This window comes from Lemur catta, chromosome 12 (genome assembly GCF_020740605.2).
Source record: "Lemur catta isolate mLemCat1 chromosome 12, mLemCat1.pri, whole genome shotgun sequence".
NCBI lineage: Eukaryota > Metazoa > Chordata > Mammalia > Primates > Lemuridae > Lemur > Lemur catta.
Window position 1 is genome coordinate 52,552,481 of NC_059139.1, and position 24,943 is coordinate 52,577,423.

The window sequence follows — 24,943 nt, forward strand, 5'->3', positions numbered from 1 at the left end:
TGTTTATGTAATCAACATTAAGTAAAAAACTAAATTTGTGTTATAAATAGCCTTTGCATGCTTGCAATTTGTTCTATATAATTTTTTTATCGAGGGACTTGAATAAAAACTATAGCACTCTGGGAAAAATTTTCACTAATATTTTCAAAAGAAAAACTATAATTTCAAATTATCTAAAAAATAGCTAAGCTCTTACATACGTAATTTTAAAATGTATTTTGTTGTTTCATACTAAACATCTTGGACATCTTTAGTTGCAGGAGTAGCATAAAAGTGAAAGGAAAATCCAGTATTGGTCTAGTATTGCCAGCCTAACTTTTTCCTAAATACTTGTATTGACAAACAAATTAATAACCAAAAAAACAGCATTTCTAACAGGAAAGTATTTCATTCCATTCTAACTGGAAAATCCAAATAAAGACTCTCAACACTTGACATTCCCTCCTTTGCTCTCTTGTCCATCCAGTCACTGCTGTAGGGACTTTAGTTGTCTGAACTGCAATTTTAAAAAAAGCTTACTTAGTTACTCAAGCTGAGAAGTTTTAATTTGTTCTAATAGTTGAAGCCAGAAAAACTATTACCACAACTGCAGGATAGCATTATCAAAGCCAGCAGCTGTCAGGCACCTTTATTTTTTCAGTTGCTTTTATCTTTATACCAGGGAAATACTTGCTCTATTTTTAACACTTAGAATCTGTTCTTTAAAGATTCAGAATTATATTTTTAAGAAAATTAAATTTTTAGTTCTTGAGCTTTGACAAATAAGCAAACTTTCCCACCCTCCACTATCCAAATCCTAGTGTATTTAGTTCCGAGACATAGTATTTCTAATGTTTGAATTTTTAAAACGATATATACTGATAATGTTAGACATCATAGTTAATAAATTAATTTTACTCGAGATTTTCAGTACCCTACTCATTCAAACTAAGAAAGGATATAATAAGTACTGTTGTGGTTTGTTATCGAAGATGTAAGGTGGTATCACAACTTCTTTGAGGGGAAAAGGGAGTTTCTCCTGGTTTAGAGTACATCCTAAGACTAATTTTTGAAACAGCCATGGTCAGGAAAGGTCAGTAAAGATAAGAGGAAAGGCAAACTGTTAGAAGTGAAGACAATACCAATATTAATAATAGAAGGGCACTGAGAAGGTATGTATACTATTTAGCTATATGTATAAATAATAGGGTAAAACAGGCACTACTTACAGTAAAATGGTTGGATTCAGAAAGTCTGAATAGGAAGAGCAGATGAATATAGATACTAAGGTATCTTCAAATGTAGGACTTACTTCCAGAAATCAATTAAATAAATATCTACCTCCCAGAAACATTTACCAATGATTTGTAAAAACATTTCTTCTGGTTTTTCTTTTTCAGTTTCAAGTGTTAGATTAAATAATTATTTTTCTTATTTTTTATTCATTTTGATTCTTTTTCTTTTAAAATATCAAGAATAATGCATTACTCTATGCTTTGTTTTTGTCCTTGTTGCTTTTATGAATGTCATTGATATTGAGCCTTTTCTAGTCAATCATAACACCATGAAGAAAACGGGAAATTTCTTACTATTTGTTTTTTCTTCTTATTGCATTATTACTATGTTAGAGCATTAGGTCAGCTTGCTACAGTGCAGTCTTGCTAAAAATAGAACCTTTGGAAAGAAAGACCCTGAACAAGGAGAGACATCTGCAAACCACCACTAGATGGCAAAGAAGCTTTATCATTGCTAATATTAGGCCTGCAAACAAAATGTGACTTACAAACCTGTTGTAACATATTTTCTACTATATCCGACTTTTGGTCTATTTCGATTTTAAAGTCTGGATGACCACCTTGGTCTGAAACTAAATTAGTTGGTATACTTTATTTTCAACATATCTTATTCATGTCAAAGCCTTAAATTTATAACCCATCATCAATATATGATTAGTTTTGAACAGTTTCAGTTAAGAAAATTAAACATCTAGTGGCTGGAATATAGTAAACATATCAAGATGAAAATCAAAACAAAATACATGTTAAAAATGAACAAAAGTCTGTACAGAGTTCAAAATTATAAGAGATATTTATAGGTATATCCCACATTAGTTAAAGACTCAAAGATATTATCTACATGAGCACCCACTTAAAAATTATACTGTGTTTTTATACAAAAGATTTAAATGTGTTTAGTTATTAGAGTGATAAACAAGTTATAATTTCTTTCCTTAAAAATTTTCTTGTGGTAAAGAGGAGAAAGTTGGAAAAAATAAAGCATTTTCACCCCTCTCAAAATTTTTTTTGGTTCAAATAAGAAATATCAATTGCTTTAATGTTCTATACGTTATAGTAAATTCACAAGAGAAGATTCCTTGTTACTCATCCATAAAATTAGAATTTTATAAGGTAACAGAGTTAACAGCTTAATTTCTTAAAACACAAAAGAGAGTACTTTTCCTTTGTTTTATTTAGTGCATTTTACTAAATCATTTTAATCGTTATACATAAGTGAGAAGAAAATCTAATTGGTCTAAGAAATACTGCTGCCTATTTCAATAAAATTGCCCGAATCAAAACCCTTTGCCTGTCTTTCTGGATAAACATTACAAGAATGAATAAATAGCAGATTAATGCTTTTAATACATACTGCAAATTTCTTAGCATACAATAAAACTTTTAAATAAGACTATAGCACAGAGACAGGAGAATTAGAGGAGAGACTCAGTTCTGGGTGCCTAGGATGGATGTGTACTCACACCATATCACAATACTGTATCTTATTCTACTAAAGCTGCCAAACTTTAGTTAGATCAATGGTTGCTTCTGCTGTCTTCCCTCTGATCCCAAGAACCAAGTTTTCCCAATTAAAGAAAGCTGCTCCTAAGTCATTCAACACTTCCATGGTAAGTGTCACTTTGAGGATTTACAGGGTTTCTTACACAAATTACTCCTTTGATAAAAGGCTCTAAGTAAATAAATATATGTGTCTTTAAACAGCTTTATTTTACTAAGTTGATACCTTCTTTTGCATGTCCAACTAGTCGCACTGATTTTACTTATTTGGTTTCCTACTCCGCAACAGAAGCTCTCTCATTTCAATAAAAACATCAGAGTATAAACAATGTCACAAAAAGACACTAATATAAAGACTGCCTTTCAGAATGGACTTATTAAACGTATGCAGTACACCTGTAATCCTAGCACTCTGGGAGGCTGATGCGGGAAGATTGCTGGAGCTCAGGAGTTGGAGACCAGCCTGAGCAAGAGTGAGATGCCATCTCTACTAAAAATAGAAAAAATTAGCCAGGCATCATGGCATGCACCTGTAGTCCCAGCTGCTGGGGAGGCTGAGGCAGGAAGATCGCTTGAGCCCAGAAGTTTGAGGTTGCTGTGAGTTATGATGATACCACTGCACTCTAGCCCACTCTAGCCCAGACTCCGTCTCCAAAAAAAAGAAAAAAAAAGTACGGCGTATATATCAAAATTATTTATTTTAGAGTTTAAGTTAATTGTAATTTTTCAAATGTAAATGTAGTTGTTATAAATTCACAACTTGAGAGTTTGTATAATTCCATTTGGTAATGAATTTAAGTCTATACCAATATTATAATGGGAAAGAGGGAGCTTGTTTTGTAATGTAAACAGGAATAAAAGAAGTACATTTGTCTATTTAGGAGAACTGTTTCAATGTATTTTTTATACTAGGATCACAAAGTGAGTAGAGCTGAGAACTACTTAAACTGGCACTTGATGTGCCAATTATAAATTATTCTTTTTTATTTATTCATTGAATTCTGATAGGCTCAATCCTTTTTGAGTCTTGTACCATTCTAGCTATCCCCAAATAAGCTTTGTATTTATTAAGAATATAAAGATAAAATAATATTTTCATGACCTAAAGATCAAAGGCAATGGGAGGTAATTACCCTTCAGAATTTAGTAGCTGCAACCAAGCTGAGAGGCTGGAAGAACTGTTTAGCACTCTTCTGGCTAAGACTCTTTTGAACCAGGGATTCTCTGATATTCAGAGTCTTTGGCTTCTTGTAGCGTCTGAGTCTCTTCTTGTTCTAGCCAGCCTCTGGACCTGGCCACTTGGAGCAACCACAGCCAGCTCTTTTCCAGTTGCTTCTAATCTCCTTTGCCTTGTACTGATCTCATAATCAGGATTGTGCCTAATCTTGGGTATTATAGTTTATGAACTGTGAAATGATACCCCATCACAGCTTCTCCAGATTTGGATCATTCTTGGAGTTCTGTATCTCTTTGAATTAGAAACTGGTGTTTGAACTTGAATTATGGTTGCTTATACTCATGGAAGGCAAATACTCTTCATTAACAACATGCATTACAGTATTTTGGCCAGAATCATGCTGATGTATAGTCTAATCACTGCAGGAAACCGATGCAGATACTTAGGAAATACTTAAGTAATTTGATCCCCTTGTGGTATGTACCAAAAGATAGTAACATCGTATTTCTTTTTTAAAGTTTGATGTTTCAATTTTTCAATATTTCAGAGAAGCATTTCTAGGGAGACATTTAAATGTTGAATAGGGGGGAAAAGTACTTGGAATTAGCTGAAATAGGCTGCCTAGATAGAGAGGAATGACTTATATATCAAACTCAAATGTATCTAAAACTTTTCAACCTTCTGTCTTTCCTTACTCAGATAAAGACAATAAAATTATCCAGAGACCCAAAGTAGGAACCTCAGAATCATCCTTGATTCCTCCAACTTTTTCTCTTCTACTCTTAATTTGCTTAATTAATGTTTGGCTTATCAAACATATAACTATGAACTATTTCTTCCTTTCCAATCCTACTGTCACTGATCTTGAGTAGATTCAGAAAATCTCTTCTTGGGGCTGCTATCATAGACAACCTACTGATATCCCTGCATCCAATCTCTGTAATGGATTCTGCTCTTTGTTTATCTTTTAAATGTTAGTGTTTTTTGTAGTTTGGTTGTATATCCTCTTACCCTCTCATTCTGTACTTTCTCCCTGGACAATTAATCCACCCTGGTGGATTCAAGTGCCTTTAATATGATATGACCCTGCAATTTTTATTTCTAGTCTAGATTACTATCCTAGGCTTCAAACCTGTAGGTCCATCAGCTTAATAGATACCTCTAATTGGAGGACTCATGGGAATCTCATCTGTCCCACCTCAAACCTACTGCTCATTTTGTGGTCCCTATCTTGGAAAATAATACCTCCATCTGCACAGATTAGAGACAGAAACCAGAGTATTATCCTTGAATTCTTTTATTCACGCCCCCTGCATTTATTTCTGTCTCTCAAATCTATTCCTATCTCTCCATACCCACTGCCTCTATCTTAGTTAAGGCCATCATTGAATTTCACCTGGATTACTTAAACTTTTGAACAGTCTTCTAAATAGTCCCCTACCTCCAGGCTTGTTTCTTTGCAATTCTGGCTACACACTGTAGTTGGAGTGATTTTTCTATAAAAATGCAAATATGAACATCTCTCTCTCCTGCTTCAAATTCTTCAATAGCTTATTACTGCCCTTAAGGTCAAGTTCAAACTCTTTACTAACCTACTAGGCCCTTTAAGGTCCCTCTGAAGCCTCCCTTTAGATAATTAAGCTTCATTTTTTCCTGAAATATTTGGTCTCTCTGTCCTTTCCCCTCTAGGTCTTTGTAAAATTATTCTCCCTCTTCCTAGAATGTTTTCCCTCTCTCTCCCTGTTTCCTTTGCCTAACTCCTAACTCTTCTTTAAATGCCAATTTGAATTTCATTTACTATTTGGACAATACTTTCCTGACTATGCCTCTCCCAAGATTCAGTTCAGTGGCCTTTGATTTGCTCTAAGAGCACACTCCACCCATTTAATATAGACATTTTCTTTCTATACTCCAATTGCCTCTTCTCTCATTTATCACACTGTAGACTTTTTGAGGGCACAGATTTTGTATACAACTCTGTTACAGTTGTCTAACAAAACCTGAATCCAACTTACAGTATGAATTCTGGTAACTGCGCTTTACAAAGATCTCTGAGATCTCCTACTGAATAAAGACTCCAGTTCTTAACATGGCACATAAGGCCTTTCTCAACAAGCTAGACCGTACCTTTCCAGTTTCATGTCCGGGAACTCCTACCTGTAGCCCTCCCCCACCTTCCATATGTGTTACTCTGAATACCTCTGCACAGGTCATTTGGATGACATTACACTTTTGCTTGTACTGTTCCTGCTTTCTGAAATGTCATTCCTCCAACTCATGCAGATTTAATGGCTCTCTCTTCCAGGTTATCACAGAACTTTATTTTATTCTGTTACAACATACATCTCACTGTACTGCAGTTATTTATTTTTAATAATGCCTCACAGGCTAGACAATAAGCTTCAGAAAGGCGCATACTACACCTGCTCATTTTTAGATGCTCACCACAGTGCCCAGCATACAGTAGTACTCAAATGCCTATCACATTGAAATAATTAGAACAAAGTTAACTCTGTTTCAACTATTCCTAACAAGACTTTGAGATAGAAGATAGGTACGGGGAGAATGGTTCATTCTACAAAACATGAAAATGAAAATATCTCTTGACTTAACCCTAGAATGAAAGCAATTGGTTTCCTTCCCAATATAACCTCTCTTTTAAAAGTGCCACTTAGAGAGCTTCTACTAACTCTCAAATATATAAACTTTTCTGATTTACTCCCTAACTCCAGTTCATCTTTAGCAAGAGAAATAAGAGCATGAGAAAAAAATAAGATGAGCTGGAAATATTTCATGAACAATCAACTATGAACTTTAAAAGGTAAATTCAGTCACAAATGTCCAGACTGCCTCGATTTGAATCCCAGCCCCATCGCTTTCTGACTTTGTGTAAATCACTTAGCTATCAATGCCTTAGTTTCTGCATCTGTACAGTGGGAACGACAGTAACACATACTTCATATCTAGGGTCATTGTGAGGATTAAGAGTTTATATATGCAAAGCATTTAGAATGAAGCATGGTATATAGTAAGCAGTTATTGTTAGCTATTATTATCATTATCTTAAATAGTGGTTGTTTAATTAATAATCAAGAGTTATAATCTGTTTCTAGATGGTAAAAAAGGGCCCCCAAGACAGAATAGGAGCTCCAAGAAGTCTTTTGGATATTCTAGGCTACTTGGGTACTAATACAGAGTATCTGAGCAAATAGGCTTATCCTGAAGGACTAGAGTTGGAACTATGCTCTAATGAAGACCTTTTTATACAGTTGATATACTTTGGAAAATTATTTATCATTTTATTTCTACATTTTCACACTTGTAAGTACATTCTCCATCCTGCAATGATGGTATGGATTAACTAATAAATGATTATCAAGAACTTTGAAAATACCAAAACTGAAGTGAAAAATTAGCTTATAAGTACCTGATGTAATTCATTAACAATATAGAATATTATGCTAATTCCTATAATGCCTTCCAGCTGTAGTTCTTGTACATTCTTAATTTTCTAAAAGGGTATTATAAAATCAACTATGTATTAAAAAATAAATTTCACAATCTATGTTGGTTTGAGGTAGAAAACTATCAGATTTAAGGTGTGGATGCCACAAAATTAAAAAAATGATACACTGTATAATAATTCTAAAATTGTCATAATCATTGCTAAAATAAGTGGTCTTGCTGAAATTTTAAAATACTAACATATATTTGAAAATCTGATCTTAAAATGTTATATAATGATATTAATAAAAATTCCAGCTTAAAAGCCTCAAAGATAATTCTCAACAATAGTTTGATATAGCCTATAATTCTTGATAAATGAATAGATTATGATTTAGCTATAGTTTGAAAGTACAGCCAAATCTTGATTATCTCTAGTCTGTGGAGACATGGACAGCTTGGATAGTTAAAAATCCATCTCTTTCTAGAACCTCATCTCTGGAAAAGTCTCTTCTTCCACAAAATATTTACCACAGTTAATTTAATGGGCTAATTTGTATTTCAACTCTTTTTCTTTCTTAACTGAACAATGAAATGGCTAAATAAATAAATAATTTAACAAAAAATAAAGCATAAGAAGAAAGGGCAATATGATAACCAGTCTGAATAATCAAGAGTTGGCTGCACATCATTCGGTTTACCTTAAGAATTAAAATAGCCTCATCCTCCTTCACATCTGTAAATAAAATCAAACAGGAGTTCCTATGCCTTAACATTCCTAGTCAGTTTCTCTGAGTACCTGAAAGAACCCTGGTGGTACAGGACCTACTGGCATGCCATCTCCTGGGGGAATGTTTCCTAGCACTGGACTGGGAGCTGCTGCAGCACTCTGCAAAGAATAAAGGAGAAACAAACCTATATCATTACAGAGAAGGCACACAACCAAAGACTAATGATAATAGATTGTAGGAAGGGATGCTTTTTCATTCCTGGGAACAAATGCTGGTCATTTTCCCCACTCTGGAGGTAAACTAAGATACAACAGTTAGTTTAGTATATGACGGGTTAAGGTAGTTGGTTGAAGCAGGTCTCTTTAAACTTGGCAAAGTCAAACAGCTTTAATAGTATGGTATATTGGAATAATATAGTAAATGCAAGTAGTAATCTGACCAAATGATAAAGATTTTAGTAAATAATTCATTTTAAGGCACAGGCATCTAAAATGGCAACATCAGTAACACGTAGGTAAATATTTAGGTAGAAAGTTTGAAGATGATAGTTGTAGGAGTTGAAAAAAAGAACTCTCTTTCTTAGATTATGCTTCTCTGTCATAAACAAGTATAATCAATTTTCTGCCTATAGGTGGCGACACTCACATTATTCACTTTCTCATATGCTATAACTAGTAGCCAGAATATAACTACAGGGTGGTGATGATGAAAAATTAAATAGGCAATTGAATAAGAGAATTAGGTTTGGAGAGACTAGTCTCACACAAATTAGGGAAAAAACCAAATTGAAAAATTCAAAGTGCCTTTTCTTTTCAAATTATTTCATGGAATCCTAGCATTTCATGAAATAGGAGTATGAAAAACTTTGAGTTAGACTCAAGGTTATAAATTTAATACTTACATAGAGCAGTTATGCATACAACTGTTCTACAACGATGGATTTCAACCATTGACCTGATTAGACATATTGTGAATATGTCAAGAAGGCATTAGAAATGCGCTGAAGACAGATCAGTTTAAATCAAGCAGGTCTGCTAAGAAATCAAAACAAACCCTGTATCTAGTGTATCTGTTGTACTGTCTTTACCTGTATATCAGTGTATTCATCCATACATTAATATTCCATTAGAAGATGTACAATATATATATATGGATATATAAATTGCTAAAAATACTAAACGTGTTTATTCTATAGTACTGTTAAATAAAACATAAGAAAGGGCAATACGTTAATTGTTAAAAATTAAGTTGTTAATAATTAAGGCCAATGATTTTAATATTTTCTGAAGAAGTCTAGATTTAAATGTGACTATCTGAAATGCTGCTTACCTATGAATGTCAAAATTTTAAACTTCTGATAAAGCACATGAGTATAAAAGGAGAAATAATATTTCTTAGATATTAAGATAAAACATTAACCTGTTATTCTATTTTAAGAAAAACATGCAATTTCATTTAACGCACATTAATTGAATACCTACCTTTTTGCCAGTTATTTTTCTCTTTAGCTTTATATAGCAATATTCATGTTTTTTGAAAATGAAAGACAAATTGCCTTTTTACATTTTAACTGAACTTGTGTAAAATTTTAATACACAATGTTAAAGTAAGAGGAAAAATTACCAGCAAACATTTAGTCTCTTTTAGTTTAAATACATATGATTACAGCCAAATCTAGGAAGAAAGATTTGATGTTTAGCCTTAAAACTGCCATTTACTGTCATGTAGAAGTTGCTCTTAGTACTAAAAGCTAGACAAAGGATATCATTATTGTTCTAATAATTACAGAATAGAAAATTGTTTTACAATAAAAATATTTAAGTAAAAAAAGAAGTTTGGGAATCATACTCACCTATACTTTTAAAGACTTGTATACTATAACATCAAGCATGTTCACAAAATAACAAAACAGAATTCACTGATTATTGCAACTTCTTAGTGTACTTCAGATATTATTTTTCACTCAATTGTAGTTGCATAAAGAGTATATAAAAGAAGTTTTTGCCTATTCAAAGGAAGAAGTGTTTGTTTGCATCTAAACTAAAATTCAACACATAAAGATGCTGGCAAAAAAAAAACCAGGTAAAATTCACAGTTATATATTTGGCTAATTGCTTATTTCTTTGTCTTTTTTGGCAGACTACACTGTTTTTTTTAACTTTTTTTTACTTCAGCATATTATGGGGGTACAAATGTTTAGGTTATATGTATTGCCTTTGCCCCACCAGAGTCAGAGCTTCAAGCGTGTCCATCCCCCAGATGGTGCACACTGCACCCATTAGGTGTGTATACACCCATCTCCTCCTTTCCCCTCCCATCTGCCTGACACCCGATGAATGTTATTACCATATGTGCACTTAAGTGTTGATCAGTTAAAACCAATTTGATGGTGGGTACATGTGGTGCTTTTTTTTCCTTTCTTGTGATATTTCACTTAGTAGAATGGGTTTCAGCTCTATCCAGGATAATACAAGAGGTGCTAGATCATCATTGTTTTTTGTGGCTGAGTAGAACTCCATGGTATACATATACCACATTTTATTAATCTATTCATGGATTGATGGGCACTTACGTTGTTTCCACATCTTTGCAATTGTGAATTGTGCTCCTATAAACATTATACTGCAGGTGGGCAGACTATATTTTTTAAAGCTATCTAATATGCTAGTTTTTTTTTCAAAGTTCTTCATTATGTATATTTCCTATGTTTCTTTTCTGCTATTATTTAAAAATGAAACAAAATAAATCATTCAGATGAAGATTTAAACAAGTTAAATATTTGAAAGGCCTTCTGCATTTTCATTTTATGCTTTCACAATTATTTGATAAATTCAATTGAAATAATGGATTTACTCTCAAAGTACTTAATTTATTCTCACTCCATAAATAGTCAAAGACTCTTGAAAGCTCTGCAATATAGCAGTTAATACAGTAGGGAAAAAAAATCCTTCCCACATAAAGCTAACATTCTAGTGAGGGAAGAAAGACAATGAGTAACACAAACAAAATATACTTATCCATGATCTTAGGAGGAAAAAAAGAGCAGGGAATAGAGAAGTCTCAGTAAAGCAGATATAGATTATAATTTTAAGTAGAGTAGTAGAGAAATGAACAAATCAAACTAATGGATCCAGTTATAGCGACCACGAACTGCCATAAATATGCCTCTTACTCTGCTGTTGAGATCTCCTCCCTACATTTCAAGATATACAAAATTCTTATACTTAGCACTTAACTCCCTCATGGTGGCACAATAATTTTGTGGAGGTTCTTCTTTCTTAATATTCACATTTTGGGAACAATAATAAAAGTGTCTTGAAAATAAGGATTTTTTATAGCTAGATGATTTATAGTACACAGCGTGAGTTACTTATCTGGTATGTGGAAAGTGAAGAGAACAGAATAGTAATTATCCAGTATTCTCAGTAGAAAGCCCTAGTCCAGATCATTTTGGCCCAACTTCATTTTGTGAACCACATTTTTTAGCTAAATTATCCTTTTTCTCTGATGAGATTTATTGGCAAGGGATAATTACCCCCATAACCATATTACATAGACTCAGTTTAGGGTACCATTTGTTTGATTATGTTGATCATTAATAAATGCTATTCTGATAATCAACACTACAGAGGTACGTTAAATGGTACTCTAAAGATTGTAAAAGAGTGTATTTTTCAAATTACGTATATTTTTGTATACGTAGTTTATAAAGAATATAAACTACAAAATTGGCTCTGAATTTACCTTTGGTTGCATCTGCAAGGTCTGATGCTGGTGTTCACAATTTGTTTCTTAAATCACCTAATGATTATAATTTTGATTTGCCAAACAGTTATTGAATATAACTGGAAACCAAAATTATAGTGATTAGATGATTTAGAAAAAAATGAGAACACCAACATCAAACCTTGCAGACGTAATAAAAAATATACTTTAATTTACAAATGGTTGGAGACCTTATTTTTTAATTTGTTTTTAATTTGTAGTTTTCCAATTGTGGCCAGGCAAGATGTATTACACAATTTCTATATTTAAGAATATATTGAACAAATTTTTTGTGTTCTAACAATGATCAATATTTATAATTTCCCACAGATACTTAATAAACTATCCATATTCTCTGTCTATATTTTATCCACTGGCTTAATATCTTCATATTGTCTCTAATTTTTGTCTCTTGCTCTTTGAAATACATATAACGTACCATAACTGTTGTTGGTCCATTTCTCCTAGTACATCTATCAATGTTTGCCTTACGTATTTTAATTCTGTGTTCATTAGCACAATGTTTATTGTGGATTCTATCCTTTTATTAAAAGTGACTTTCTTTTTCATGTTTAGTAACCATTGCCTTGAATCTATTTTGTCTAAAGTTAATATTGCAAGCTCAGCTTTCCTTTTCTGTTTGCATAATAATCATCTCCTATTAATTTATTTTAAAACTTTATGCTATATTTTATTTAACTGTTTCACTTGCTAGCAGAAAAGTTCTTTAAAATGTATCTAATGAGGTACACTTTAAAATTAGAAAAAAATAATTTTCTTTATCCTAAGTTTTAAAGGTATTAAAATTAAGACTATCTTAAGGCAGACAATATTGTTTACCTTTTCCTACGAAAAATGAAGACGATAGATTACTTTTCCTATTCTACATCTCCCTCTTCCACTTCCCAATCCTTATTATAAGCATCTAGTATTTAGGTATAAAATTTTAATTTTTATTATCTCTTCTTCAATAAGAATTTTTGACCTCTATATTCAGATTTGTAACCCTACTTTCAGCATAAAAATATTAAACTCCAATTTTACATAACTTTATTTCTCCTTATCAATTTTTTAATAACATAACTTTGCTAGTCTTGACTTTTAATTTTATACATTTCTTAGCTAGAAAACATATGGATATTGCTTTTTAAATCCTGATATATATATGCAAATGTCTTCGCTGACTCTCATCAAAGCTATAGTTACCATTGTTGTCTAGTATTAAGTCTGACACCATCCTGATCTTTTGTTCTTTGGGATATAATCTGTTTATCTTTTCTAAAGATTTGAAGGACATTTTCTTGATACAATTCTAAAATGTTTCCATTCTATATTTAGGCACTGATCTCTTTAAATTATGTGCCTTGAATGACATGAACCTTTCTAATCTTCACACTTAGGTTGTTTTTTTCTCTAATATCGGAAAGTTGGGGGAAAATCATTTTAGTTACTAGGTATAAAGTAAAGATCTGGTAAACCTCAGAAGGGGCATTTTTTGCAAATGTTAACAACTAGATAAACAGTTGCAGTATTATTGATGACTGGGGAAATATGCTTAAGAATCTTGTCGGAAAGATTTTCACAGGTTATTGGTGTCATGGGGAACCAGCATACTTGTAGAAAAGCACATTACATGTTATAGCATGTAATCACATACTATAAAAATACTAATAAATTTTGACAAAGTTATCCATCTCTTCAGATACTATCCAAACATAAATTCAGAACTATGAGAAAAACCATATACATAAAATATAAGCACTGTAATATGTTTATAGTAAAAAATATTCAGAGTAACCCAAAAATTCATCAAAAATGTAATACTTAAATAAAATACAGTATATCTAAGTGATGAAACATGATTCATCCATTAAAAATAATGATTACAAATGGCATTATTTGAGAAACATGAGAACTTGTTTAAGATATAATGCCATGTGAAATATGCCAAACATAGAATTGAGTATAACATGATTATAATTATGCAAATGGTAAAACTAATTTATAAAAGACTGTAGGTGAATACATAAAATTAACTTAGAGTGATATAACTGAGTGATTTTAAATGCAATTTTTACAAGCTTTCTGTAATGTCTTATTTCTATTTATAACAAATAATTATTATAGCTTACTCACACAAACAGCCAGTTTTGTCAATAGCTAGAAAATATGACCAAATGTTAACTCTACTTAAAATAAGCCTAATCCCTAAAATTTAAGGTTAAATAAAATACAGCTATTTCTAACTTAGAAAGAACTCATTTCAATAAAATAAGATATGTAACACTTTAATTTTCAGACTATGAAGAACAAGTTTTTCTATTTTGGAAAGTTAGGTTGTAGAAATAATTTACATTATGCTTGGGCGTTTGTTTGTCTTAGGTATACAAGTTTATCTTTAGTACCACACACTCTACCCTCGTCCACCCCACTCAGTCACCCACTCACAGTCTGAAGAACCAGCATCACTGACTGTTGTGTTACTTTTTTTGGTCTATTTTTAAATCACAGAAATATTTCACATGCTTTTTTCACAAAACTTTAATTATCCACAGAATAGTATTCAATCCCTTAGGCTCCCAAAAGAGCAAGAGACCCAGAAATAACATTAAAAATAATCAAATAAACAAAAACAAAATATCAGTGAAGCAGCAGCCTCTGAGCACCTAAAAACATATAAAAGGGCTGAGCAGTTGGTGATATAAATATTACAGCTGATTACTTGTCATGCACAAGAAAAAAAGGGTGCTGATTGGCTGATAATTCCTACAAAATGCTAACTTTTCATATGAAAGCCAAGAAGCATAAGAAGTATGATATATAATAGAAGTAGCAACTCTTGCTAAAAAAAGTTTTAAGTCCAAGAGAAATGCAAAAGGCTCCCGATAAGCACAATGATAATTTCACAACAAATATGAACAATACTTCAGGAGGTGGCCTTTGATTCAGTTTTTAATTTTCAGAATAGCAGCCAAGTTTTATGGTTCAGATATCGGGCTCCTTGCATTCTGTACTCAGCAGAAAAGAATGATTACAAGAAAAAGGAATTTGTTTTAAGAAAATAACTTCTATGTGATATCTTTTTTTCTTTTTTTTTTTTTTTGCGACAGAGTCTCACTTTGTTGCCCCGGCTAGAGTGCCGTGGTGTCAGCCTAGCTCACAGCAACCTCAAACTCCTGGGCTTAAGCGATCCTACTGCCTCAGCCTCCCGAGTAGCTGGGACTACAGGCATGTGCCACCACGCCCGGCTAATTTTTTCTATATATATTTTTAGTTGGCCAGATAATTTCTTTCTATTTTTAGTAGAGACAGGGTCTCGCTCAGGCTGGTCTCGAACTCCTGACCTCAAGCGATCCACCCGCCTCGGCCTCCCAGAGGGCTAGGATTACAGGCGTGAGCCACCGCGCCCGGCCTCTATGTGATATCTTCACATCTGTACATGCATCACAAATATTGGGTATCTACTATGTACCTGGGGCTGTTCAAAGATGTATAGAGTCATTTCGATCGCATGAAATTTTGAACTTAGTGTGATTACCTCTCAAAATGTTGACTATGAGTTATTAAGAAAAGTTAAATAGCATATAAAACTTTCTGTTTAAAAATGAAATGCTTTGGGTGGCCAAGGCAGTTGGATCACTTGAGGCCAGGAGTTCAAGACCAGCCTGGGCAACATAGTGAGACCCCATCTCTAGAAAAAAAAAATTAAATTAGCCAGGTGTGGTGGTACATGCCTGTAGTCCCAGCTACTCGGGAGGCTGAGGCAGGAGGATCATTTGAACCCAGGAATTTGAGGCTGCAGTGAGCTATGACTGCACCACTGCACTCTAGCCTGGGCAACAGAATGAGATCCTATCTCTGAAAAAACTGAATGAAATAGAAATTTTTTTATCATTCATATTATAAGTCCAACCCTCTAGAAGCATTTATTGTGTTCTTACGAATTTCAGAGTTTGAGTAAACTGTCACCAGAGCAATAAGCTTGCATTATGGCCACATGGTCAAACTACAGGCCTATATGTGAGCTTTTCCATTAAATATTCCACACACCTCACAGATAAATAACATTTAGCCAAACACTTAATAAAGTAATCTTAAGTAGTATTTCAAAATACCATAGCTTAAAGAGAAACATATGGAAAAAGTTATCAGAAATATTAACATCATACCCTCTTGCACAAATTGTTACTTGTTATATATTCTGGTCATCACTCTACTTTCTTTTTGACCTCAAAGATGGAAGCCTTTGTCTCTTCTCAGTTAACTATTTGTTTCAGTGTAAAAATCATCCTACTGGTTTGAGAGTCAAGGTATTTTAACTATTCTTACTAGTAACCAGTAAGAGAAATTGGATAGTAAGAGTTATCCTTTGAAAAATTATTTTCTCTCTGGAGTAGGCAGAATGGTTCCTCAAAGATATCCATGCCCAGGCCCCAGAGCCTGTGAATACAGTGGGCTCCAGAGCTGAGGGCAGCCCCTGCTCATACCTATGGCCACAAGAAACTGAATTCTGCCAACAGTCTAAATAAGCTTGAAAGTGAATTCTTCCCAGAGCCTCCTGATAAGATCCCAGGAGGACCACACCTTGATTTCAAACTTGTGAAACCTGGAACAGAGAAATCAGCACAGCCAATCCAGACTTCTGACCCACAGAACTGTGAGATAATAAAGTTGTGTTGTTTTAAGCTACCAAATTTGTAGTAATTTGTTATGGCAGCAGTTGAAAACTACTATACCTCTGCCTCCAAATGACTATTTCATTTTGAAGAATATTTTTCACAGGGCATCTAGAAACTAGCTAATTCTTACAGATTCTTAGAGTACGTACTTGCTAATTCTATCATTTTGATTAAATCAACTGTCCCTCTGGTTAAAAATAAGCAAACAAAAATAAATCCCAGGGTTAACAAAGCTTAGTGTTGTGGTTCTCCCAGTCTCAGTTAATTTCTTTTAGTGGATTTGAATTGTGCCCCCTGTGAATTAGTTTTTTCCCTTCCACAGTTAAGAGTAGGGAAGTGTAGGCAGGAAAGAAGAATGACACACACAGCATCTCTTCTTGAACTATAATTGCCTGCCAGTCCTCTAACTCTGCCTTCCTTCTATCCACAAAGGAATGGCTCCTTAACTATTAATAGTAACTGAAGGCCCCACCAAACCCATCTTTACTCCAGCCAAGCTAGTTCCTAGGGCAGGGAAAATATAAATCCAACTGAAATCATAATTTAGGATTCACCATTCATGTCAACTTTGCCGATGGTCCCCATTTTCATCTTGTAGTTTGATTCAAAGTAACTAGGGTCCAACCTTAATCCTTGTGTCCAAAGAAGGTCCATTTCTTACTTCCATTTGCTAGATTCCCAGACTCAGCTCCCATCCAACTAGTATCTAAATGTCTCAGAGACTAGTGCTAACATTCTGCAGAGTTCTTTCCTCATATTAATTCTGGGGGAGTACTTCTGCTTCTGAATTTCCATTTTCACAGCCCAGTCACCACTACCTGCAGTCGGTTCCCTGGATGTCAATGCTTCACCTGCCTATATCACCACCCACTTTTTATTGTCATATGCCCTTGGTGTGTAGCTTTTTCCACCTGCAGAGCATTTCCATCATTCATTGTATACTATCCTAATGATGACTACTTGCACATACCTCTACCAGTCTACAAGATCTTCAAGGCAGATCTATTTCCTGACAATGGTCTATGTATAACTCTCTCAATTGCCTACTCTGTCATACTAGAATGGCCTTGTCTTAGAATCCAAGGCACACTTGTTCTAACTGCATTACCACAGCACTTCTACTTTACACGTTTGTTTTAAAATCTTCGTCATAGAACAGATTACAATCATGGAGGTACAGGTTTGCATCAATAGCATGAGTCATTGTAATTTTTGTTTGTGTGTTGATTTTTCCAGGAAGAAGGTAATCATTATGTACTTATCTTTCAAAAATATCATATGCCTTAAACATCAGTAAAAAGAGGCACATCTTCCTTGAAATCTTTTTTCTTTTGACATTTATAGAAATTAAACTCATAGGAATAAATTTGAAGTCAATAATTCTCAGTTTTTTCCCTTAACACCACTACCAGCACAGATTTGAAATAGTATGCATCTAATATTACAAATTTCTAAAAGTTTTTAAATTTTATCTAGAACAAATTGTTAATTTAATATGCTTAACCAGAAATTTTAATGGTTTTTCAATAGAAATTTAAAATTATTTCACTATATCACAGTATTTCAGAGTGATTTCCATCACTGAATAATTTTTAAAGCTTCAAAATTTAATCATCTTTAGTTATTTAGAACATATCTTATTCCAGAAAAGTTATTATTACAGATAAAAAGAAACTTGAAAGTAACTTGAGCAGAAATACTGTTGCTTAGTTTTAAAAGATGTTACTGTTTCCTTAAAAGTGGCATAAAAGGTGACTTATAAAAGGTACAAAATGAAAATAATAATAGGATAAACGAAAATGCTTGTTTATATTGGCTCCAAACTGGAAATAGGAGCTAGACCACTACCTTTCTAAATCTTTTTTTGTTATTATAGAGTATAACTGCTTAATTCTGTCACTGGGTTTTGAACTATTTAATGCTGCCATAAAGCAAAACATTACTATATGGTAGCACATATAAACATACAGATTAAGGAATACCTAAAAAGGGTGCTTTTATATCTGTGTAATATTTTGGTGAGGAGATAACCTAAAAATGTCTTAACAAGAATCCTAAAGATAGGTAGTACCTATAAAAACATAGTTAATCAGACTAAAAACGTGAGAAATTCAGCAAATAACTGGTACTTTCTGTTAGAATAGAGAAGCAATGACAATCATCAAAATAATCATGCCAGAGATTTGCTTTCAAAAACAAAAACAAAACTCTTAAGGGACAGTAGTTGAGACACATTTGGCCAAACTTCATCTACCATTTTTTTCTAGCCCTCAACTACTGTGCTCTATTAATCACTGATGTTCAGATATGAAACCTGTAAGATATGTAGTCATCAGAGAGAGATGGCTAACCAGTTTCAACATAAAGAGCTAACGTGACTGTTTGTTTTAAACAAATATACCAAATCTTATATTATTTAATACAAAGGGGTGCTTTCCCCTTAAAGCAGTCACATTGGGCTCTAGAGTATATTTTTATCCTATGATATCACTCGTTAAAACACCTGGAATTCCTCTTTTGAAACTTTCTGCTTTAAGATACTGTACCCTCATTCTTTTGGATATTCACAAAATAAGAAATCTTCCTCCTTACAGAGTTAGTTTACTTTTTGGAAGCAAACAAAATTCATTTGGTACAGTGTTGTGAAAATAGTGAGTAATAAGGCTGTATAAAAAGATTTGAATTTAAAAAATTTAAATATGATAGTTTTTCACATAAAATGGCTTTGAATTGCAAAAATTTGAAGTTTCCAAAGTGCAACATAATTGAGATATTTTAGGTTTTTATATATTTAAAAATCAACCTTTTGAATTCATAATCTTCATTCATTAGTGTATTTTTTAATCCAACAAATATTTGTACCTACTATATATCTGCCATGTGCTCATCAGACCTTGTTCTTATTATCAGGAGCTTATAATCTTAGGAGAAGATAGACAATTACACACATGTATTTACCAGTGTGATAAAAGTTAGAAAGGGGAACAGGAAAATGTACTTTTGAGGGTCACATAAGGTTTCCTACAAGTAACATTTAAGGTGAGACCTGAAGAAAGAATTGGTGATAAGGGGGCAAAAAAGAATGAAAAAGTAAAGCAACAGAATTAAAGTAATACAAATTAAAAGAATTAAAAATTAAAGAGCCTAGTGTGGGAAGGAGAGTGAGAATTCTAGAACTATTAAGAAAAGTCAATGTGGCTGAATCACAGTGATGCCAACGTGTGGCATGAGATGATTTTATCACAGGATCACTATGAAGTCAAAGAGTTTTGAGAAAGTAAGCATATGATCATCGTATCGACTAGTTTAAATAGATAACTCTGGCAGTTCTCTTGAGAAAATGAAATAGACAAGAGATAGGGCAAGAGAAAATTCCTTCCGGAGTAGCACAAGTGAAAGGTTGGGCAGTGTGGACAGCACTGGAGAAGAAATGTGGACGGACTCAAAATATGTTTCAAAGTCAAACACTGCCAGGATTTGATAAAAGCCAATCAAAAGAGGGCAAGGAAGGACGACATACCACATGAGCCTCCCAGATTTCTGGCATAAGCATTGCCATGATGCAATGATACAGGTAACACTGGATGTGAATTAAGTTTGAGGGAAGGAGTGGAAGAGAGGCAGGAGAGAAGTGCAAGTTCAATTTAGAATATGTAAGACACTGGGCAAGAACATCTGCTAACAACATGTTATTAAAGAGTATTTCCAGAAAGGAAATTCCACACCTCCTAACTTGTCTGACAACCATATTGACTTTGTATGTTAAACTCTTGTCTTCTAATTTAAGCCACTCTTTTATATTTTTCCTATATTATAGAAAAAACAATCGACCACTTCCTTAGGTATATAGTTATGGTATCAGCACCAGTAAGCTCTGTGTAAGAATTTATAGTTTCTGTAACTCTTGCATAAATTCTATTATAGTACCTACCATATTATATTGAAATTTTGTCTTCAGTTTTAAAATAGCCCTAAAGGGACAGGGCTGTTTTCTTCCTTTGTATAGGCAGTGCTTAGCAGTGCCTGGCGTGAGGTCAGTAAAAGTTGGCTGAACTGAACCCGAGCATTATGATGACATGTTTTGCTTATGGCTAAGATAAATGTCATGTCATTTATAGACTTAATGAGCATCTTAAATCTAAAGTAGCTTGTGCTATTATATTTCAAGTAAGTGTATCAAGTTCCTGGAAGACAAACTGACAGAAGTCAATGTAGCTGATATTTGCTTCTCTGTTTTCTAAATAGGCTTGGATAGTTTTAGCATTCACTGAAGGTGGTGAATATGAATCAATGGTGCCATTACATATGAAATGTCAACTGATTTTTAGTATCATTTCATCTGAATAGTAATTTGAGTACTGTAAGAAGCCCATATAATTCATTTTCAAAATCAAGTTCTAATATATGGTTGCCAATTACATATAGCCATTAAGTTAACATGGTTTTAAACACCATTTTGAAAATGGAGCCATAAAATAATAATTTCTTTCATTGTGAAATCACTACTGGTTATTATTCAACTAGATAAGATTAGACACTTTGTTTAACAAATAAAATTTAAGGCAAAACGCATCAGTAGATACAAAGAGGGTCATTATTCAATAATAAAAGTAACAATTTATAAGGGAATTGTAACAATACTTAATGCACCTAACAGTATAACTGTAAAACACATATAGCAGAACTGACAAAATTACAAAGAGAAATTAGCAAATCCATAATCACAGTGAGATATTAGGAGACCTAGAAACTAATATATTAAATAAACTAAAATTAGACTTGACCACAATTAACAAGCTTGATTTAATGAATACTTATAAAACCCTGTACCTACAAATTGAAAATTCATATTCTTTTCCAGCACTCTTTCTACCTTAGACTTGGCACTTGCCAAGTTGAGTGAGTACAATGTTATTTATAGATTGTTACAACAGTCCTCTGTTTCTCTCTCTCCTGTTTCTTCTTCCTCAGGTCTATATTTTATTTTAGGCTGCTAACAGTTATCTTTTTATAAGCATGAATATGTTCAAATCACTTCTTCAAGTGAAAACTTCAAAACAAATGAAGAAAGCCCACTTCCTATAGAAGAAAGCACAAATTACTCAGAAAAATGTACATGTTGTTATAATCCTTTGAGTGTTTTTCTCTCCTTTGAGTTGATGAAGTTCTCAGTTGAAGGAGCTTTGTCTTTTTAATCATTGAATCTCCTGTGCTTAAGTGCATGGTACATGTTAAAGATGTATTCACTGAAAGCTGTATAAACATACAGAATCATAACTTTATGGTACCAAGCAAACATTTGCAAGAAGTGGGTTTTCAAAAAAGAATTTTGAAGGAATAAACCAGAAATGTTTAGAAGTCAAGAAAGAAGATAATTTCACTTGGAAGATTTAAAATGTTGAATGATACATTGATCAAAAAATTTTAGGACAGGAAAAGATACCAAATTTCAGTTAAAATAAAAAAAATGAATTACAAGCTTATACATCAGACACTGGGAGAGAAAACATAAATAACACATAATTATAGCCCTAAAAGAGTTAATATAATCTAGAGTAGGAACTAAACACAAAGTAGTAAGAAAGAGATATTCATAAAAAGTCTATCCTGGGAGTTTTGGGGAGGCTTATTGGAAATTATTATTCTAGAGGTTAGTCTTTAAAGGTAAGTTAGAATTAAACAGGCAAAAAATATATACTTACTGTGAGGTTTTAGTGTGGAAGCTAGATTACAAGATGTGAAGAAGACGGTAGGTTGCTAGGAAACAGAAGTAGTGGCAATAGACTACCCATTTGCTGGATAGGAAAGATAGTAAAGAAATCAAAAGCTAGTTAACACAAGACACTCAAGTGGAGGTTTTGTTCGGATGGGGAAAGAGTGTAAGAGAAAGATAAATGAGGAGATCAGGGTCACTAAGTGACAAAGGAATGAAATTCAGAGCATAGTTGTAAGGGGTATGCTAGAAAGAGGAGCATCTGCTCTAAGACAGCAAGGAGGGTGAGATTATCATCACCTACTGATGAAGAAAGCAGATATTAGTTGAGGTGAGACCAGTATACCACGCATCTCATCCCAGATGATTTCAGTTTTCTCTGTCAAAAGGGACATGAAGTTATCAGCTGTTACTGAGAAGAATTTAAATAGAGAACATTTGGAAAGAAGATATTTGAAACAGATGCTATGAAAAAGTAAGCTGTCAACTGAGGAGTGAAGAGTAGTACTGCCAAGGAATATAGAGAGCCAAGTTTATGTTGAAAATGTATACCTGAAAGGACAAAGTCTATTTGATGATAAGAATGTTCCTTAGTACAGAGGAAGAAGTGATAATAGAACAAAGGCCTGATATGAAAGATTCATACTATACACACTAGTACAGAAAGTACTACTCAATGTTTGCTTTAAAACTACCATTTTCATACCACAAAATTCTAGTAGCTGATTAATCAATGTATGTACACAGTCCAGATCAGCCATTATTTTCTAAGTCTGAACATTTTTAAAGGAAAATTTATATTGTAGATATTTAAGCTTGAGAGCAATCACCAAAAAAATTAAACAAAGAAATGTACCTAATAGTGTATATAGTATGGAATATTAAAAATTAAATATGAAAAAAGAGGAACAAAGATTAGATGGGATAAATAGAAAATAAAATAGATAATCCAAAAATAAAGATATTTTTATTAAATGTAAATGGTCTAAATATTGCAATAAAAAGTATAGATTTCAGTCTTCTCTGTCAAAAGGGAAATGAAGTTACCAGCTATGAAGTGGAGCCTGAAGATCTGAAGATGTGACTGAATTGTTATATTCTCATGATAAAACTTTAAAGGGTAAGAGGTTGCTACTTATGGACTAAGAGTGGAAGTGGTTTCTTGACATGGAAACTACTCCTGGTGAAGATGCTGTGAACACTGTTGACATGACAACAAAGGATTTAGAAAATTATGTAAACTTAGTTGATAAAGCAGTGGCAGGATTTCAGAGGATTGACTCCAATTTTTAAAGAAGTTCTGTGGGTCAAATGCTATCAAAGAGTGTCACACGCTACAGAGAAATATTCCATGAAAGGAAGAGTCAATCAGTTTGGCAAACTTCACTGTTGTCTTATATTAAGAAATTGCCACAGACACCCCAATCTTCAGCCACCACCACCCTGATCACTCAGCAGTCATCAACATCAAAGCAAGACCCTCCACCAGCAAAAAGATTATGACTCAGTGAAGGCTCAGATAATTGTAAGCACATTTTAGAAATAAAGTATTTTTTAAATGCAGGTATATACATTTTAAGGCATCATGCTATTACATACTTAATAGACTACTGTATCGTGTAAACATAACTTATGTGCACTGGGAAACAAAAAAAATTCATGCGACTCATTTTATTGTGATATTCACTTTATTGCGGTGGTCGTGAACCAAATCACAATATCACTGAGGTATGCCTGTGTATCACTCAAAAAGCATGACACTGAGTTTGAGTCCTTTCAATATCAAGAGTTAAACATAATCACCTTGACAGTGATTATGGGTACGCATGTATAAAATCAATTATACATGCTCTACGAACAGTAGGCATTCAATTTGCTGAATGAAAGAATGAAGAAATGAATAAGCTACCATTCAAAACAATACAAATTACTAATTTTTTTCTATCCTTTAAACCAAATTTAACCACTCTGCTAAATATATCTAGGACTTTAATAAAATAATTTAATATAAATAAAAATGGATAATAGTGATATGCTTCCTGTGCAATACTGGAATGAGCAATATATAATTATAAACAATAATCTATTTATATGCTCAAACACTATTTATCTTCATGCTGCAATTCTTGATCTTAGCTAACACAAACTTCCACCCTCATTTCTTATCATCAAGTGAAGCCTGTTTGATCCTGGAAGGCAATCAGGCATCTTTTCAGTGGCCAGCTGTGAACTGGGCACCTTTTACCCTATTTCAGGACAAGAAATGGGAAAATCTGCTTCTTTTTAAACTTCGCCTAAACATGATATTAGCAAAGTCTAACTAATCTTCTTTGGAAAAAGTTAATTCATTTTCATGATTTCAGAGAAAGATTAAGAAGAAGGAATGTTTAAAAGGAATCTTTTTTTTTTTTGAAGGGGGAGGACAAAACTAATAGTGAATGTGAGGATATCCCACTTGTTCAAAGGGATAAAACTGCAAAATGAAAACAATAATAATGGCACCAATTTAGTGAACAAAGGAATGTGGCAGAGGCTAGATGCTCACTAAACCTATTTCTTCTTCTTGGACACACAGCCAAACTACATTTCCCAGTCCTCCTTTACATTAGCAGAGGTCACAGGACTAAGTTATGGCAAATACGCACAAAGAGGGTGGAAGT

The 24,943-nt window shown here is 33.3% G+C and overlaps 1 protein-coding gene across 2 annotated transcripts in view; it reads right to left on the reverse strand.

The window, feature by feature from the left end:
• SSBP2 (single stranded DNA binding protein 2) overlaps positions 1-24,943 on the reverse strand; it is a 269,811-nt gene that overhangs the window by 67,824 nt on the left and 177,044 nt on the right. The window contains exon 5 of one of the 2 annotated variants that reach the window (XM_045566334.1): positions 8,195-8,284. The exons of the other annotated variant lie outside the window; for it this stretch is intronic. Within the exon in view, the coding sequence (XP_045422290.1) occupies positions 8,195-8,284 (90 nt within the window). The remainder of the gene's footprint in view (positions 1-8,194; positions 8,285-24,943) is intronic. 2 annotated transcript variants of the gene reach the window in all.